Here is a 17,218-nt window from a genome sequence, read left to right as displayed (position 1 = left end):
AGCGCAGCAGAGGGGCACAATCCCCTCCCTCACCCTGCTGGGGATGCAGCCCAGGGTGCCGGTGGCTCGCTGGGAGGCCAGCGCACGTTGCCGGCTCATGGCCAGCTTTTCCCCCACCAGCACCCCCAAGCTCCCCTTGGTGGGGCCGCTCTCTGTTCCTCTATCCCCAGCCTGTGCGGATACCGGGGGCTGCCCCGACCCAGGTGTATAACAACTAAAAAAAATCCCGAAACCGGGTAACGTTGGAGCCCGCAGCCACCTCGGACGGCGACGCGACCCCCCCCTTCCCCCCGGCATACACACACGCAGGCCCCGCCGCGCCTGCGCCCCGCGGGGCCGCGCCGCCATGGCGGTGTATTACTGCGGCCTGTGCCGCCGCTCCTCCTTCTCCGGCCGCCGGCACCTCTACAGCGCCGGGCACCGGCGGCGGCTGCGGGAGGCGCTGGAGCGGCTGCAGGAGGAGGTGGCGGCGGCGCGGGCGGCGGCGGGGGAGTGCGCGGCGCTGCGGCCCTACGACCCGGCGGAGCACGAGCGGCGCATCTGGTGCCTGTGCTGCGGGCGCGGCGTGCGGCGGGACGGGCGGCGCGGCGGAATGGCGCTGCCGCAGGCCGGGCTCCTCCGGCACCTGGCCGGGTGGGTAGCGGGGGGAGGGGGCTACCGGGGACGGGGGCAGGGCGGCGAGCGCGGCGGCGCTGACGGTTGCCCCGCAGGCCCGAGCACCGCCGGCAGACGGCGCGGTTCTGGCGGGAGCAGCGGGTGGAGGCGGCGCTGCGGGAGCGGGTCCTGGTACCGGCCGAGGAGTACGAGCGGTTCGCCCGGGGGCTGGAGCGGGAGCTGACCGCCCACCAGCGGCGGGAGGAGGAGCGCATCCAACAGGTAACCCTCGTACCGCCACCGGTACCGGTACCACCACCAGTACCGCCACCGGCCTTACCGCCCCCTCTCTCCCCGCAGATGGCGGCCGCCATCCGGGACGCCGAGCAGAGGCAGCGGGAGACGGTACGGGCCGCCCTGCAGGTCGGTGAGCCCCATCCCACCCGCCGGCAGGGCCGTGCACCGGCACCAGCACCGGGAGGGGCGGGGGGGGTTCTGTTCGGTACCCAAAATACCGCAGCTTTCTCCTGAATCGCACTCAGCTTCCAATGGAGCCGGAGCCTGGCGCAGGACCCCCCCGCGGCAGCCCCCTGGCAGGAGCGGGAAGGTGAGAACCATTTTACCCCCGAACTGCAGTGGCCACTCTCGTTGACACCGCCGGAGCTGATGCTCCTGTCACCAGCATTGCGTGCCCACTCAGATCCTTCACAAACCTTTATCCAGAGTACAGTAACCACCGTATCCACAGACAGATCACTGTCCCGTCCACACGTTGGTGGGTGAGCACTAACAGCCATAAAGAGCCAGCACAGCTGTTAAACAGAAGCATTTAACATGACTGTGCCCTGAGAACGTGTCTCCTTTTCCTTCTTACTGCAAAGCTCCACACACAAACACAAAATTCTGCTCTAGACACCTCTAGACAATTGTTGCCTGCCTGGCTCCGGCCGTCACTCACCTCTCAGGCTGCCTCCCGGCCTCTCTATTACAGGGACCCCTCGCAGGACGCAGAGCAGCCCGGCCCCAGTGGGATGCAGACAGGACCTGACTTAAACTGGATGGAATCGGGCCAGGCTTTGACCTTCATCGGCCACCAGGTAGGGGTGACTTGCTAACGAGCATGACTTAAACATGACTGCAGGTTACACGCAGCACACGTTCCAAGGCAAAACAAGGGGTCTGCAGCCTCCATCACCAAAAAAGGCAGCTTTGCAGATGCAGGCGACCAACTGAGTTTCGGTCATGCAGTGTTAACTTGGTTTCATTAAGCAAACGTTCTTGAACATGGCCTGAAACAACAAATGCTAAAAGAAAGGAGAGAAAAGCCTCCCTCTGTCTTTTCGTAACAGCACACACAGAATCACAGAATCACAGAATTATCAGAGTTGGAAGGGACCTCTAGAGATCATCTAGTCCAACTCTCCTGCTAAAGCAGGATTGCCTAGAGCACATTACTCAGGACTGCATCCAGGCGGGTCTTGAAAATCTCCAGGGAAGGGGACTCCACAACCTCCCTGGGCAGCCTGTTCCAGTGCTCTGTCACCCTCACCGTAAAGAACTGTTTCCGTGTATTTGAACGGAACTTCCTGTGTTCTAACTTGTGCCCATTGCCCCTCGTCCTGTCACTTGGAACCAATGAAAAGAGCCTGGCTCCATCCTTCTTCAACCCACCCTTTAGATACTTGTACACGATGAGATTCTGTTTAGAGATACTCTTAAACGCATCAGTTTCTCATGTGTGTTCCGTGTTTCTGTTAACAGGAAACAGAAGGGAAAGGAAACGTGCACACAGGTAATCACGCCTGCTTGGTGGCCCATGTGGTTGCCACCCTGCTGGGAACTCCTGGCTTCCAGGTGGAAGGGGGATAACGTAAAGCAATTTTGAAGCAGTTACAGCATAACTAGGAGGCGCTCACTCTTTTGCAAATGTTTGACATACTAGAGAGGAAGAAAACACTTCTGTATTATGAAAACTCTGCTGGTGCTGCACGGCATGTGTGGTTTGGGGTGTGATTTGCCATGGACTTAAGTGAGGCGAGCCAGCTGCTTTTTCTTACAGAGCCCAAAGCTTATTTTTCCTTTGCCGCTTACTCGGCAGGGCGAGCTGCAGGGACAGGGGGAAGAGGGGACACTTTTCACTACCTTGAGCTTAGGGTAACTTCAGGGGCTAAATACATTTTCCCCACAACTTCTAGGAGCAAAACCTCCGTGGCTAATGGAGGAAGAGGAGGATGGAAGTAAACAACAAATCGGGCCTTCATATAAGGAATTTCTCAAACAAAGTGAGCAGGCCATATACATTTCCATTAACCTTATGTTCCCTTAACCACACTAAAGAATCAAAAGCAATCTGACTGAAAAACTTCTGCTGCACAAAATATTTTCTTAGAGGAGAAGCAGAAGCTGAAAAAGCTGCCAGCAGAGCGTGTTGGTGCCAACTTTGACCATACCTCCCAGACAGGCGACAGCTGGCTCCCTTCCTTCGGGCGGGTTTGGAATCACGGCAGGAGGTGGCAGTCCAGGTAAGGCTCACGGCAGTACAGACTGGTGCCTGGCAGAGGGTCTGCAGCTTCCTTCCAGTTGGGCTACCCACAGAGCGGGCTTTGGGTAGCAGCAGGCGTAAGGCGATGTCTTACCACCCAAATGAATCGTGCCAGGCAATGCTCAGTCCATGCAGAGCATCACTCTCGTCCTGGGGCAGCACATAGATGACTTGTGAAGGGGAACGTGGCCGCAGAGGCTGCGCACGCGTAGATGTCTGCCTCGCTGAGCTTAGCTCACCTTTCAGACCCACGTACTGCTGCATATACACACACTGGTCCCGCCAGTGCCTTGTGCTGTGCTAGAAACCTGTGTCAGCTAGCTGAGACTGCTACAGCTCACTGAGAGAGCTGGAAAAAAATCATTGCGTGAGCTCCTGTTCTCAAACACTGTGCATAGCACTCTCTTACTCATTAGACGAGGCAGTGTTCATTACCTCTTTCTAAAGGCTGTTGCATTTTGACTTCTACGCTCTTTCAGGCATCAGTTTAGAACTGAATCAGGGGAAAAGAAGAAAAAAAGGTGATCAGAAGAGGAGCACCCAAGAAACCAAGTTCTGACTCTTGTGGAAAGGCAGACCACAGGTAGCTTCAGCTTTGTCAGCGCTGCTGCTGCTGCCACCAAGTTTAGCGCTCTTATTTAATGTATACATCCAGATGTGCTCAGTCCCCAGGAAGGCAGGGTGACCACAGCACTGTTAGGGAAAGCTACTCTGCCAGGGGGAGTTGGGGCAGATCGACGCTCCCCCTGCAACTGACCAGTGGTGCGTATCAGGGCATCAATTTCTTAAGTCTTAAGCTACACAATGGCAGATCCTGCCAGCAAGAAGCCCACCTTACAGAACGTGATGTCCTGTTAAAGAAGTAAGTTTTTGAGAAATAAACTTTTTTAAAAATTAACTCTTAGACCAACCGAAAACTCATTTCAGATGCAGGTCCCACTCTGGGGGCAACTGATGACATGCGTGCCTGATGTTTTTGTTCTAATTTATATTACTTTCATTCATTCTGCCTCACCTAAAGGATGACTAATTAGTCCTCAGTAGAAGAAAGGAGGCCTTAGACACCTTTGCCATGGGCAGTTTGTACCTTTAATTTAAATAAAATAATTATAGCCTTATTTGGAGCTGCTTATCTGCAATTCCCCACTAGACACTGACCCAACAGACACTCCTGCCTCGTACACACAGAGATTTGTGGGCACAGCTTCTTTAGAATTCTAGAGTTTAAATAAATAATGAAAATATCCCACTAGCGCCTTCCCTATCTACAATGTAAGAAATGGCCTTCAATTTTCCTATTAGAACCAAATCTAGTTTAACATCACCGGCTGCTGTAGGCAATACAACGTTCCTCCCCTTTCTGCAATATAAAAGCATGTTCACGATACGTTTATAAGACTATAAATGCAAACACTGGCTGATAGAGGATGCCAACTGTGACCTGTACCAGAATCCACTATCAATAATGCATGAATAACTAAATGTACACAGTCTTGAAAAAGCAAGAAAAATTATTTCAATAATTTTATTGGGTGCATCTACATATGACACATTGCTGACACAGTCACCGGAGAACCTGAAAAGCAAGAAGTCCCAAGTCAGATAACCACAGGTCAAAGCAAGCTAGCACGAAGCAAAGGGTCTGAAAGCTCTGCTCCAACAAGAACACTTGTCACAGTGCCCTCTGACAGCAGGGAGGACGTGTGCAGGTATCCCACAGCCCCCCAAGATGGGAGAGCACACATGGGCAGCACCGGCAAAATTGCAGATTGCTCTGAAATTCTGTGGAACCAATGTTTCCAGTAACCCCACTCAGGAAGTCACTCGGAGCACGAGCAACGTCCTCTGAACGCCTGTAGAAGTGACATGAGTGTCTGGTACGTGGTATGTAGCCCTTTGCTGGCCACTGACAAAGCACCACCCAGCTCCGTCACGGAGCCCGCCGTCTCACCTGCCTACGCATCCTCCCCTGCGGCAGGTGCGTCTCCACCTTTTGTGTTTCTGGTGTAGATCACTTGGGCTCGGTGCTTGGACACCAGTTTGATCAAGCCTACGAAAAAAGGAAATTATTTGAGTGCATGTGTACTGGAGGATGCTGGGGATGTCATGCTCTCTTCTACAGCGGCTGAGAGGACAACGTGCAATAGGAAATACCGGGGTACCCAATACTACACATACTTATACAAAGCTTTTGTTCAGGTCTGGCAGCGGTTATGTCACAGCTGTCCTTCCAGCAGCATTTTGTTAGTATAGCAACGTCACTGAATGCAGTGGAGCCTCTGCTCCTTACACTGCAGCACTTCTGAAGTGCAAGCTAAGGCAGTGGCTTGTGAAAAACACGCCAACTTGTGTACTTCAGATGCAGCACAAAATCTTCTAGGTGAGCAAGGAGAAGAAAAGAGCAAAGCTGCTTTCTGTTTTTCCACAGTTTTGAGCGCTTACCTTTGCTGAGCAGCTCCTGGAGGGCCGCCCTAGCCAGGGAGCCTCGAATCTTCAGCCTCTCCGAGACAACTGCAGGCGTGATGAGCTTGTAGTTGGGCACTTCTTTGCACAGTTTGTCATAGGTGGCCTTGTCAAACAGGACAAGGTTATTCAACTTGTCTCTCACTTTCCCCTTGGACCACTTCTACTTGAAAAGAGGAAAAAAAAAACACTAAGCCATCTTCAAATCAATAACAAAAGACTAAGCAAAAGCAGCACAACATTCAACGTATCCGTAACACATCCCAAATTAAAAGGACTAATGAAATGCACAACACGGACTTTATAAACACACGTTGCAAGAAATACCTACGGTATCCCAAAATAGAAAGAGCGACGCCTTTTGTTACTCAGATTTAACACTATCACGTGCAGCTCACTGCCGGCTGGACAGCCAGCTCCTTTAACACGATGGCACCCACACACACACCATCCCGGTGCCAGGAGCCCCCGGCCACCCACTCTGCAGGTCTGGCGCACGGGGGAGGCCTGGTGAGCCCCTACCCTCTCCTCCCGCACCCAGGTCTTCACGGCGGGCCCGGGGCCTGCCGCCAACCAGGCCGTCTCGGGCTCTCACCTTCTTCTTGGCTTTACCGCCGGACTTGTTGACCGGGTCCTTATCCTTTTTGGTGGACTTGCCCGCGTCCTTCTTCTTCTTGTCGTCTTTGGGCGGCTGCGGAAGGGGGGGGGGAAAGGATGGAACGGTCAGCGGCGGGGAAGGGCGCCCCCGGGCTCCCCCGCCCTCAGAGACCCCCTCCCGCCCTCCATGCTGTCTCCCTCCCCCGGGGAAGGGCGCCCCCGGGCTCCCCCGCCCTCAGAGACCCCCTCCCGCCCTCCATGCTGTCTCCCTCCCCCGGGGACCCCCCCTCGCCCGCCCGGGCCCGGCGCGGTGCTCACCATGCTGCAACGGCTGCTGCTCCCCCAAGATGTCGGCCGAGAAAGGAAGGGCCTGGCGCGAGGCGTGGGGAAGCCCCGTGGTGCGGGGCGGCTTCCGGGGCACGGCGTGACGCTACTTCCGGGGCAGGGCGGGGCGGCCCGGCAGCGCCATGGCGATCTTCAGCGTCTACGTGGTGAACAAGGCGGGCGGCCTCATCTACCAGCTGGACCACTACGCGCCCCGCGCCGACACCGAGAAGACGTTCAGCTTCCCGCTCGATCTCGTCCTGCGCCCGCACGACGAGCGCGTCGTCGTCTCCTTCGGGCAGCGCGACGGCATCCGCGGTGCGGCGGCGGCGGCGGCTGGCGGGGAGGGCCGGGCCGAGTCGGGCGACTGACTGACTGACTGGCTTCTCGCTGTCCCCGCAGTGGGCCACACCGTGCTGGCCATCAACGGCGCCGAGGTCAACGGGCGGTTCACGGCGGACGGGAAGGACGTGCTGGAGTTCCTGGGCAACCCCGCCAACTACCCGGTGTCCATCCGCTTCGGCCGCCACCGCCTCTCCTCCAACGAGAAGCTGATGCTGGCCTCCATGTTCCACTCGTGAGGCGGGGCGGGAGGCGAGGGGACGGGGGTGGCCTGGGCAGGGGTGGTGCGGGGCGCTGAGGACCGTCTCCCTGCAGGCTCTTTGCCATCGGGTCGCAGCTGTCCCCCGAGGTGGGGAGCTCCGGGATTGAGATGCTGGAGACTGACACCTTCAAGTTGCACTGCTTCCAGACGCTGACAGGTACCGTCCAGCCCTGGCCCCCCGGCGCTGCTCTGCTTTGCTGGAGCTGTCACAGAGCTAGGTCTTCCTCACATTCCTGTCGTTGCGGCTCCAGGGATCAAATTTGTGGTTCTTGCTGACCCGAGGCAGGCAGGGATAGACTCCCTTCTCCGCAAGATCTACGAGATTTACTCTGACTTTGCTCTGAAGAATCCTTTCTACTCCCTGGAGATGCCAATCAGGTAAGGAAAAGCCCACTTTTAATAATGCAGCCACAATGCCTCCCCACTTTCTGCCTGCACAGTAAGAAATGTTGACAGCCCTTCCAGTAAGCAGCAGAGCAGACCCAGAGGCTGAGGGAAGCACACCACTGCAGGGAGAGGATGCTGACCTGCATGAAAAAACAGCATGGCTCAGCTGGGGAAGCAGGAGGTGCTTTTCTTTGGTACAGTCCCTGCTGTCCTATCCCTGTTGTCCCAACGTAACCCTGCAGCCCACGCAAGCAGCTTGACTTGTACTTAGTGGCCAAGGCAAAGGTTGACAGCAGTCAGGCTGCTGCCTCGTGACTTACGGAATCTCCCCTTGAAGGATGCAGAGCCAAAGATGTGGAGATCCTGTCTTGGTTAGCCCGTTCCGTAGGTAAAGCCATCCTCTTTCTGCTTTTCTGACTGTTTCAGATGTGAGTTGTTTGATCAGAACTTGAAACTTGCTTTGGAGGTGGCAGAGAAAGCAGGACCCTTTGGACCTGGATCGTAGTGAAAGCCTCGCCAAGTGCACGGACTCGTTCTCTGAAGAGCAGGGCCTCTCTCTTCCCCAGCTAGCCTCTCCCAGAACTCTCTCCTCCACTGCAGAGACTGCGTACCCCCAAAACATGCTTCATTATCTCCCAAGATACTGGCTGATCCCCTTTGTTGTGAAATATACCTTAAGCAGACTTGTTACTACTGTTTACATTGGGCCACAGGGGCTCATTCTGCTGTTGCGGCTCCACTGCCCTTGTGTGAGGACAGACAAGGTGTGGGTCTGTGGCCTTATTGCAGTCGACTGTTTTCTTTTGTTTTGTAATTGTACATATGTATTTTTCCTGTATAGCTCTAACTTATGGTTCTGCAGAGGGTTTCTGTGTAGAATAAATGTTCCCTGAAGAGGCGGATGGCCTTTTTTTTTTCTGTTGGTAGGGCAGATTTGCGTCAGTAGCACCTCAAGAGGATACGCAGCGGGTTTGGGGGGTTCTGCTCGCACCGTTCTCCGTAAGACAACCAGAGCCCTTGTGACAGTGCTCCATTTTTATTTCACAGATAGTAGAAGATCATGTAATTAAGTAAAAAATATAATTCACTTCCCTTGTTTTAATTAAGGCTGGCTACCTACTCTTGCAACCAAGATGTTTGGCAAAGCACCCGTGTGCAGGTTTTTCACGAGTTGAACTTGCCTCTCTTCCAGGACCCTAAAGGAATAAATCCTTTCAGGGAAAAAACAAGACTATTTGAGAAAGTCCTGGTTAAAAACCTGAGTCTACTTATTGCAGAGAGGGCTGGGCCTGACCGTGCAAGGCTGCTGGCTGTCAGCGGTGGCTATGCTAAGGCCAATGCTCAGAAGCAGCCTGAGCCCCTGCCCGCAGCTGTGACAGACGCACCTCTTGACCGAAAACATCCTAGACTGCACTGAAAAAAACACAAGCCAATGCTAGAAACACAGGTTTTCACAAAACCCAGCTACAGAAGCTGTGTGCTGGCGGTAGCTGCTGTTGCAATACCTGCTGCTGGGTCAGTTTTCCTGGCTGATTTGCAGAGCGCTCGCTACATGCTGCCTTGGCAGCAGCTGTCTCTCTGGCAAATCATTAACACTGTACACAGAAATCGCAGCAGGTAGGATCAGCTCAACACAAGGAGCTTCTCTAAATGCTCGCCCCTGAACTGCCAAGAATTTCTTGGAAACGTGCCTATTTCTAAGTGCTGCGGAGAGTGCTGCCACGGCATCGCATCGGTGCTTGTCCAGAGCAAAACACCCCCCTCCCACCTAACTGCTAATCCCAGGTAAAGCTAAAGCCATGCTGCTCTCAAATCAGCCGTGAGGCCGAACAGCAATCATCCTCATTGGCTGCTCTGTCACCGTTGCAGGGCCGGGAACGCAGGGAGCTCACGGCTAAGTAAACAGCAGTGGGACAGGACAAACGGACCCAGCGCAGGCTCGCTTCAGCACCCCTGGACAACAAGGCTGAACTGACAGTTAATGGCTGAGACGAACATTAAGGACAAAACAAAACATGACGGCACCTGAAGCCAGTCATTTCAGAGTACCTTTAGTGGAGCAGCTTGGCTGCAAAACCTGCTCGCTTCACCAACAGTGCTGTGAGAAGGAGGTATAGTAAAATCACCACAGCTGTAAACTAGCTGAATTATCACATCTCCAGGGGAAAAAAAAAAAGTGATCAGTAGCAGGAACCTTGTGCCCTCAGGCACGTGACAGTGGATAAGACATTGAGACATTTTATCTAGATTGCAGCAATAGGTAAACTCACTCCTAGGCCAGTTAAACAAACAACGAGCATCATTCACATCGGTGTGGGAGCATCCTTGTCACCAAGCAGCTCATCCTCAGTCAGCCTTCCTGGGAATCCGGCCCATCTTGGTGCGGATGTTCCGCAGTAAGAAGAAAGCCACCGTGCTACCGGTACAGGTGATTTCGGCTACCCAGAAGGCTGTGGCCCAGCTGTAGTATTTGGCGATGGTACTGAAGGGCAGTCCCGCCAGAAAACCCCCAACTGTAATGAAAAACAAACAGAAAACAAGTCATGCTCCAGCATCTCAGTTTCACTTGCGAACACTTGCTTTTGCATGTATAAAAATTCCTGGTTTTAACTTAAAGCACGAGGCAAAAACCTGTCAGGTGCAGCAGGAAGCATCCCTGAGGCTTCCAGCTCTACTCCCTCTGCTGCCCAGGTGACTTCCCCTGGGCAGTAACTTGGCATCCAGGGGCTAGACCACACTTCAGGCAGCACACACGCAGGTTTTGGTTGGGGTTATTTTGGAAACAGGCATTACTCACCATTGGCCATGAGGGCCACTATGGCGTGGGAGGTGCCACACAGGTTGGCAGGGGCGCTTTCGTTGGCTATAACCCCAAACAGGGCGATCGGTCCATATGAGGAGAACCCAAACACAGCTCCCAGAGTCAGGATCCACAGCTGTCAAAACAAGTTAGGGTCAGAAACAGGATCTGGGTATCTCACCACTATCAACCAGCAGCTGCTGACAAATCTCGGGTCCTATGCACGGTAAGAGGGGGTTGCGACATTTTTGGGCTGACACCAACTCCCTGGCCCACAGACGGAGTAGCTCAGACCTGTGGCAGACCTCCCCCCCCCCCCCCCCAGCCCAGCTGCACCTCCACCACACCATCTCGTTGGGCAGCACAAGCTCTCCTCTCTCCTGCAGTTCTGCCCCTACACCCTGCACACACGTATGCGCTGTTTGGCAGGGAAGAACCGAAATATCCGAGAGAGATGGTCAGTGATCCCGTGTAATCACAGGAGAGAGCTGTGAATCGAATCGCTTTTAAAAATGACCCTGGAGACACCAAAAGCATTTCTCATTTTAGATGCAAGCGACTGACCAGAGCATCTTTATTTGCGAGTAGCCACTATCTGATAACCTCTGTGTTACTAAACAAACACAGAAACAAATCCAAAATGCCCCAACAGTCTGAACTTCAGTGTTGGCTTATGCTGTAAGAAACCTACCAGGCTCAGAATTTATCATCAGTCGCTTGTGAAAGGACAACAGAGGATATGTAACGTGACCATCTCGAGATTACAGCGTGCTTTTTGAACCATAAACCCCATTTCCAGATGCCCAGAAGGAAGTAAATGCCACCTCATTTTCCAGACGGGCAACAGAAACAAAGAGGTAGGAAAACACTTGCCAAAGTGAAGCAGGAAGGCATCTGCAGGAACAGCATCATTCCTCCTGACCTTGCTCACAAGACCCCTTAACTGGCTACATTTTACCTGACGAACAAACGTCCTCAGAACATTCTAGATAATTTAAAGATTTTGCATTCAGACTTGTAAAGTCAGTTAGTGTAATCAAAGGATTGTAAGAAAAGGTTTCCTTTACAAAACTTACAGTAATCTTCTCAATGCCCTGGTTCTAAGTTCTGGAGTGCTAACCAACCTCCCAGGATAAGAAAAAGGCAGATCAGCAAAAGAAGAAACAGCAGAGGGAGAAAAAAACGCAAGGCAGAAACCTCATGTTCTTTTAGGCCTGTAAGATCAGCTAGAGGTTGCAAGGCTACAGTCCAGAAGTGATTTTCCTGAAGAAGAAAAAAGGGAAAAAGAGAAAAGAGGTTTTGTTTATTTAGCAATCATTCGGGCACGTGCAAGTCATGTCTACGCTACAGCCGGTAACGTGGGCTACCCGAGGTAAGGGAGGTAGCAGAGGCAGTCCCAACCAGACTCAGTTTGCCTGCTTCTCTGCAGCGCAAAGAAGATGCAAACTTACAGCTATTGGAAAGGGTGAAGAAAACAGTCACGCTCCTTATCGTCAAACTCCTCACTGTTAAAGGGCTGTCCCTACAACTTATGGTCAGCTGCTCGCGCATGGATTACCTTGGGAGAATCGCCTGTGACTGTGACACGGAAGAGGAACATGGACACACACATCCCGGCCATCATGGAAAGCAGCAGTGTGTGCCGAGGATTCCCGTAGCTTGACAGACCTACCTGTAACACAGGAAGGGAAACTGAGGGTTAGAAACTGGAAGGACTCCTCCCATTTCGTACTCGGAATAACTAACACCATCCACACAGCCCAGTTGGAGACACAGAAGGCACACCAAAAGCACACCTTTTAGTAAGGCTTCTTGGTTTGGTTTAAGGGCTGCCTGCAGTCAAACTGTGCTAAACAAGAAGCTCCTAATGATGAGTGATACTTCTGTTATCAACTGCACCCTATTTCCACCCTGAATTTGGCTTCAGAACCCATCACTGGGTTTTAATGTGCATTTTTTTTCAGCCAGAAGACAACCATCAACAGATCTTTCAACACAAAAATCTGGAGAGCATGGTAAAGCTGACAAATTATGCAGATCAAACATCTTAAACCTGACAGGCGTATCGCAGACCCTAACATCAGCATACATATTTCCCAACACCTTCCAGGGTGTTCAGCAGTTGTCCTCATGCACGCAGCAGAACAGGGTATGGGCCTGTGTCTCAGTCATAGTACGCAGCAACACCACCCTGATTGAGCACCTTAGCTAAGCTGTTGAGACAGGTCATGTCCCTCCCAGCCTACCCCCGTGTGAAGGGAAAGAGATGGGTTAACCAGAAATGGTCTGATTGTCAAACACCTCATTTCAAAGCAAGGTGGTTTAGACACAGAACTGCATCCAAAAGAGCAGCGTGGGAAGACAGAAGAAAGAACCATAGTACTGAGAATGGCTGTTTTCCATCACGAGGCAGCAGCTCCCCACCTCCACGTTCTGGGTAGCCTGAGTCTCCAGAGCCACATAAACATGAGGAGCGTTCTGCTCCACTGCTGGTGCAGGGATCAGGGGCAGGGTGGGGAGAATCATCTTTAAGCACTCGCAAAGGAAGCCAAAAACAAATGTGAAAATTCTGAAGCGGCTATAACTGATGCTGTGCCAACTGCCCAGCATGGCTGAGGGTCCGGATTACTTACTCTTGCTACCGCTCTGTCAGAAAGGTATCCAGCAGCAATGCTTCCCACCAGACCCCCAATCTCCAAGGCGCTCATGTAGGAACTACCTAGAATGCAGGTGAAGCAAAGAACAGGCCATCAGTTTTGCTCACAACAGCAATGCTGCTGGATGCTTTAGACCAAGCTCAACTGCTGTCAGCTCACTGTGAGCTCAGGGCAGCTCTGCTGGACAAGACCCTCCAGCTCATCCTTGTCCAGCAATGTCCGTCTGCCAGTCCCAGGAGGGCCCTGGCATAGGACAGCACCGGAGCACTCAGTGCACGTGGTAACTCAGCAGCGAGTCATTTCAATAACTATGCGTATCTAAATGGACAGGTAGGAGGTAAGCAAACAGGTCCCTCAGATGGAGGTGCCCGTGTCCTTTTGCAGTACCCAGTCGAGCTCTCCACCACACCTCTCAAACTGCAGCCACAAAGCTTAAAAATGCAGCTTTGCATCTTACCCACAAGCATGGATTGTCCTCTCTCCTGGATGAGGAAGAGCTGTCCCCAGTCGGTACAGCATGTTTTCACTCCAAAAACGACCAGATAGCCTGTCGAGAGCACCCAGAGGTACGGCGAGAGCAGCAGCTCTGTCAGAGTGCTATTGTCGCTGGCAGAACCTGTAAGGAAGATCAGGAGGAACGTTACTACTGCGTGACTACAGCTGCTGAACCGCGCCACCTCAGCGGCACTACAGACACATCTGCAGGCAGGATTCATGCACAAGGACATCCTTACAGAGGGAGATATTCATAGCTACTGGTAGTGAACGGCTTTACCTCCCCCTTGTTCTAGGTTTGCTGTGATTTCAGAATCTTTTCTGTCAATTTATTCCACGTTCATTACAGATTTCAACAGAACAATCAGAACACTACTCCCAGTAATTTTCTGTATTGCCATTGCCAATAAACCCTTCGCAAAGGCTGTTAGAAAAAGGATCATCTCCAGATTTCATGCTAATGCTTTTAAGCTCTGCCTGTGAAAGCCACTACGTAGACCCAAACAAAGATGCTGACTTTCAGGCGCTACCTTCATTTTTGCATCACCCATCCAAGAACACCTACAAACCTCCCATCCCCAGAGAACACTATGGGGAAGCAATATTGTTTTTTGTACACACGGAGGTCAAGTGTAGCAGCACAGGCATCACAGGACAGTGTGGAAGGTAGTCTGAGCTTCCACTGGCCTTTAAAATCCTATAGCAAACCTCTGTAGCAATTCCCCTCTACCTGTTCTGCTTTCAGAGGAGCACCATACTCAGTGGTCTGAACAAACATTTACTAACTAGATGTCCTAGGTTAGGACAGAAAACACTGAGCAGAGTCCACCGCAACCAGGGGTCAAGAGAACCCATGGTGGGGTGAGGGGAGACCTGCCTGTCCCCTGCTAACGTGGAGAAGAGGAAGGTCAGGCTTCAGGAAGCATTCCCTGCTGGTGCATTTCTTCTCTCTCTCCAGTACCCCCAGAAGACTCAGCTCACAGTCTAAGCAAATAAAGCCCCAAGAAAAGGAGGGCACTGTTAGCAGGAAGATGTTACACAGACAGGGAGATGAAAACAGCTAGCCACGAGCGTCTCGGCAACACGCACATGGTCACTGACAGGCCAATGAACAGAACTAATAGGGGGTCGGGCTCTTCCTCTGCTCTGCTGCTGCACTTCGCTGTGACACTCAGAAGCCCGTACACCAGACCCTTCCCAAATGATCCCACAGGTGCTTGGTTTACAGGATTTATAAATTCAACACAGCAGCTCAACAGTTACCAGAGTAAAGCTGCCAAAAACAACCCCTTAACAGCTATCCCGCCGAACAGTGGTTTTGGGAAGTGGGAAGGACAGAGGCCTCACTACACCGAGAGCGACACATTTATGCCAAAATACAGACAGAAGGCACTGCACCTTCTACTGCAGCTGCCCACTTACAGTGAAGTCTCATGCTCACCTTTCTTCCCTTTCTTGGCTCCTTGTTCAATGTTGGGTAGCCCAACATCCGATGGCTCGTTTTTAATCAGGACAAGGCAAACAAAAGAGACAACCACGCAGATGAAGCCAGAGAAGGACAAAGTCATGCGCCAATCGTAGTTCAGAGACACCAGAGCAGCGACAATGGGACCTAAGCCTCCAGCCAAGTTCATGCTTGTAGACAGGATTGCCCACCAAGTCCCGAACTGGGAAGGCTCAAACCACTGTGCAACAACAAGAAAAATGGCATGAGGTCTGAGAGAGAGTGTGACGCTGCACCTGAAATTCCTCAATCAAGGCCCACGCTGTGGGTTCAGGGCAATTCTGACCCAGATCTACAAAAGCAGACAAAAGGAGTGCCCACCCTCTGCTACCTTAGTCATGTGGGGAACTCCAAACGTTACTCAAGTGTCAGCCGCAGGAGCCGGACAGGTGCTCACACCACGAGCCAGCTCAGAGTTATTTCCATTTACAGACGATGAAACCGAGACGTGGGCCAGGACAGGCAAATTTAAGAGCATGTGGTTCTGCGTACTCACTTGCTAGGAACAGCGTCCTCCTGGAAAGGTCTGCTGGCACAGGAATGTGAACTGATAGGCAGAGAGTCACAGGGTAACTTTAGGACTCACTGTTGCCTTAAGTATCGGGCACGATGGGCTCTGCATTGCACCGGGCACTCAGAGACAGAACACCTTGGGTGGTGCCTGCCGGCAGGAAAACATCCCAGTGCTACATTCACAAATGTCTTGAGAAAACACTATGTGTATTTTGTCCGTTATTCGGGAACTGCCTTTCTGTGTACACAACTGTCCCAGGCAGCCCTTTTCTCGCCAGCTAGATGAGGCTAGATGCCTCACCGAAGGGCAACGCAGTTGTTCATCTGCTTTCATTCCACAAGTACCTGGATTTTATATCTTTCATGAGAGGTTAGCAGGCAGCTGACCTCCTTTCCCACTGCCCTAAGGCAGAAATCAATCTGTTCCATTTAGATTGCCGCAAAGACCAAATATAGACAGCTTAAAGGCTTGACTCATGCTGTTCCTCCATATGTTACCCAGTTTTCTACCTGAAGAGCCTGCAATTTGCAATTCCGGAGTTTCCCGAGTGTACAGATGGAATTCTGCTCATTGCCCCTTGCCCAGCAGCAAACCGCCACCATGGCAGTGAGATGAGCAGACCTCTGTCTGCACGCTTAAAATGCTGGGTTCTGACAAATGATGTCTCTTACAGTGGAGAAGGTCTGATATACTAGGAGACGTTACTTATCAAACTGAGCTAGACTCCAGGCCTGTAAACACAAGGGATACCAAACTTTTTGAATCTTTGCTAGAACAAGCAGAACCTTGTTCAGGGACACTTGCTCTGCAGGCAGAAGCAAGTGCTGCTGGTGGTTTCAACCTCAGGGGAGGCAGGAATGGGTGCGAATTCCTCTGATTTTGGAGCGAGCGTTCCTGCAACGTGGTCTGCACAGACCTGCTGCCGGGAGAGCTCAGAAGAGCTGTGAGACGTTTCCCCCTCGCCCTTCCCAGCAAACACTTACTTTTCGCAGTATCTTCCCACAGGGCGGCCAGCCCAGCCCCTGGGCCAGTCCGTTGAGGAACCAGAGCCCAGCGAAGGCCGTGACGGTGGAACTCCAGGAGAAGACCACGTTAACCAAGCCCACCATAAGGAGGCCAGAGGAGAAGAGCCAGCGGGCGCTCATCTGGTCAGAGAGGACGCCACTGACAAACTTGCTGATGGCGTAGGCCGCGGACTGGCTGCTGGTGATGAGACCTGCAGCGGAGCAAAGCCCAAGGGGCACCTGAGCCGGGGGAGGACGGCCACCAGCCCGCCCGTTAGAGCCAGCACCGGGGACCCAGGGGGGCACTCACCCAGCTCGTCCTTCCCCAGCGGCACCTCGGCCATGACGGCGGGCATGACGAAGGAGAAGGTTTTGCGGTTGAAGTAGTAGAGCGTGTAGCCGACGAACATGGCCGTGAAGATCACGGCCCGGTACCGGCCGTACCCGCCGGCCACCATCCCGCCGCACACCTCTGGGGCCAGCCGGCGACGGGAAGGGCGAGGCGGCTGAGGCCCGGCCCCCCGAGCCCGGCGGGCGGGCAGCGACAACGGGGACGGGACGGGCGGAAGGACCGGTCGGTGCCACCGGCTCCTGCCGCAGCCCCGTACCTCACCGCCCCGGGCAGAAGTCCCGCCCCGCCCATTCCCATTGGCCGTCGTACTATCGCCCCGCCCATTCCCATTGGCCGCCGCGCCCCCTGCCCCGCCCCTTCCCGTACCTCCCGGAAGAAGCG

The 17,218-nt window shown here is 53.2% G+C and overlaps 4 protein-coding genes across 6 annotated transcripts; 2 read left to right on the top strand and 2 right to left on the bottom strand.

Annotated features, from left to right (window-relative positions):
* Positions 1-346: 346 nt before the first annotated feature.
* On the top strand, positions 347-4,498 carry CENATAC (centrosomal AT-AC splicing factor; the record flags this gene model as incomplete). Of its 2 annotated transcripts, none has more annotated exons than XM_082493818.1 (9): positions 347-633; positions 711-876; positions 955-999; positions 1,137-1,201; positions 1,586-1,691; positions 2,356-2,386; positions 2,790-2,876; positions 2,984-3,116; positions 3,616-4,498. In XM_082493818.1, the coding sequence occupies 9 exons, from the start codon at positions 347-349 to the stop codon at positions 3,659-3,661; spliced, it is 966 nt and encodes a 321-aa protein (XP_082349944.1). In that variant the 3' UTR covers positions 3,662-4,498. The 2 variants fall into 2 exon arrangements, with proteins under 2 accessions (XP_082349944.1, XP_082349943.1); XM_082493817.1 differs by having other exon boundaries at positions 955-1,017.
* A 131-nt stretch (positions 4,499-4,629) lies between these two features.
* RPS25 (ribosomal protein S25) lies at positions 4,630-6,640 on the bottom strand. Its single transcript, XM_082493820.1, has 5 exons — positions 6,515-6,640; positions 6,195-6,290; positions 5,579-5,762; positions 5,088-5,186; positions 4,630-4,712 (listed from the first exon to the last, which is right to left on the bottom strand). Exons 1-4 carry the CDS (start codon positions 6,515-6,517, stop codon positions 5,092-5,094), a joined length of 378 nt encoding a protein of 125 aa, XP_082349946.1. The 5' UTR covers positions 6,518-6,640; the 3' UTR covers positions 4,630-4,712; positions 5,088-5,091.
* On the top strand, positions 6,542-8,410 carry TRAPPC4 (trafficking protein particle complex subunit 4). Its single transcript, XM_082493819.1, has 5 exons — positions 6,542-6,838; positions 6,923-7,097; positions 7,178-7,281; positions 7,376-7,502; positions 7,938-8,410. Exons 1-5 carry the CDS (start codon positions 6,664-6,666, stop codon positions 8,014-8,016), a joined length of 660 nt encoding a protein of 219 aa, XP_082349945.1. The 5' UTR covers positions 6,542-6,663; the 3' UTR covers positions 8,017-8,410.
* A 108-nt stretch (positions 8,411-8,518) lies between these two features.
* Positions 8,519-17,144, bottom strand: SLC37A4 (solute carrier family 37 member 4). Of its 2 annotated transcripts, XM_082493815.1 has the most exons (9): positions 16,796-17,144; positions 16,465-16,697; positions 14,905-15,148; positions 13,426-13,584; positions 12,945-13,030; positions 11,870-11,983; positions 11,509-11,574; positions 10,309-10,447; positions 8,519-10,024 (listed from the first exon to the last, which is right to left on the bottom strand). In XM_082493815.1, the coding sequence occupies exons 1-9, from the start codon at positions 16,941-16,943 to the stop codon at positions 9,858-9,860; spliced, it is 1,356 nt and encodes a 451-aa protein (XP_082349941.1). In that variant the 5' UTR covers positions 16,944-17,144; the 3' UTR covers positions 8,519-9,857. The 2 variants fall into 2 exon arrangements, with proteins under 2 accessions (XP_082349941.1, XP_082349942.1); XM_082493816.1 differs by lacking the exon at positions 11,509-11,574.
* Positions 17,145-17,218: the final 74 nt, after the last annotated feature.

The sequence above is a fragment of the Vanellus vanellus genome, assembly GCF_965231255.1.
Source record: "Vanellus vanellus genome assembly, chromosome: 21".
Taxonomy (NCBI): Eukaryota; Metazoa; Chordata; class Aves; order Charadriiformes; family Charadriidae; genus Vanellus; species Vanellus vanellus.
Note: the sequence above shows the minus strand (reverse complement) of the source record. Positions and strands in the feature narration are given on the sequence as shown.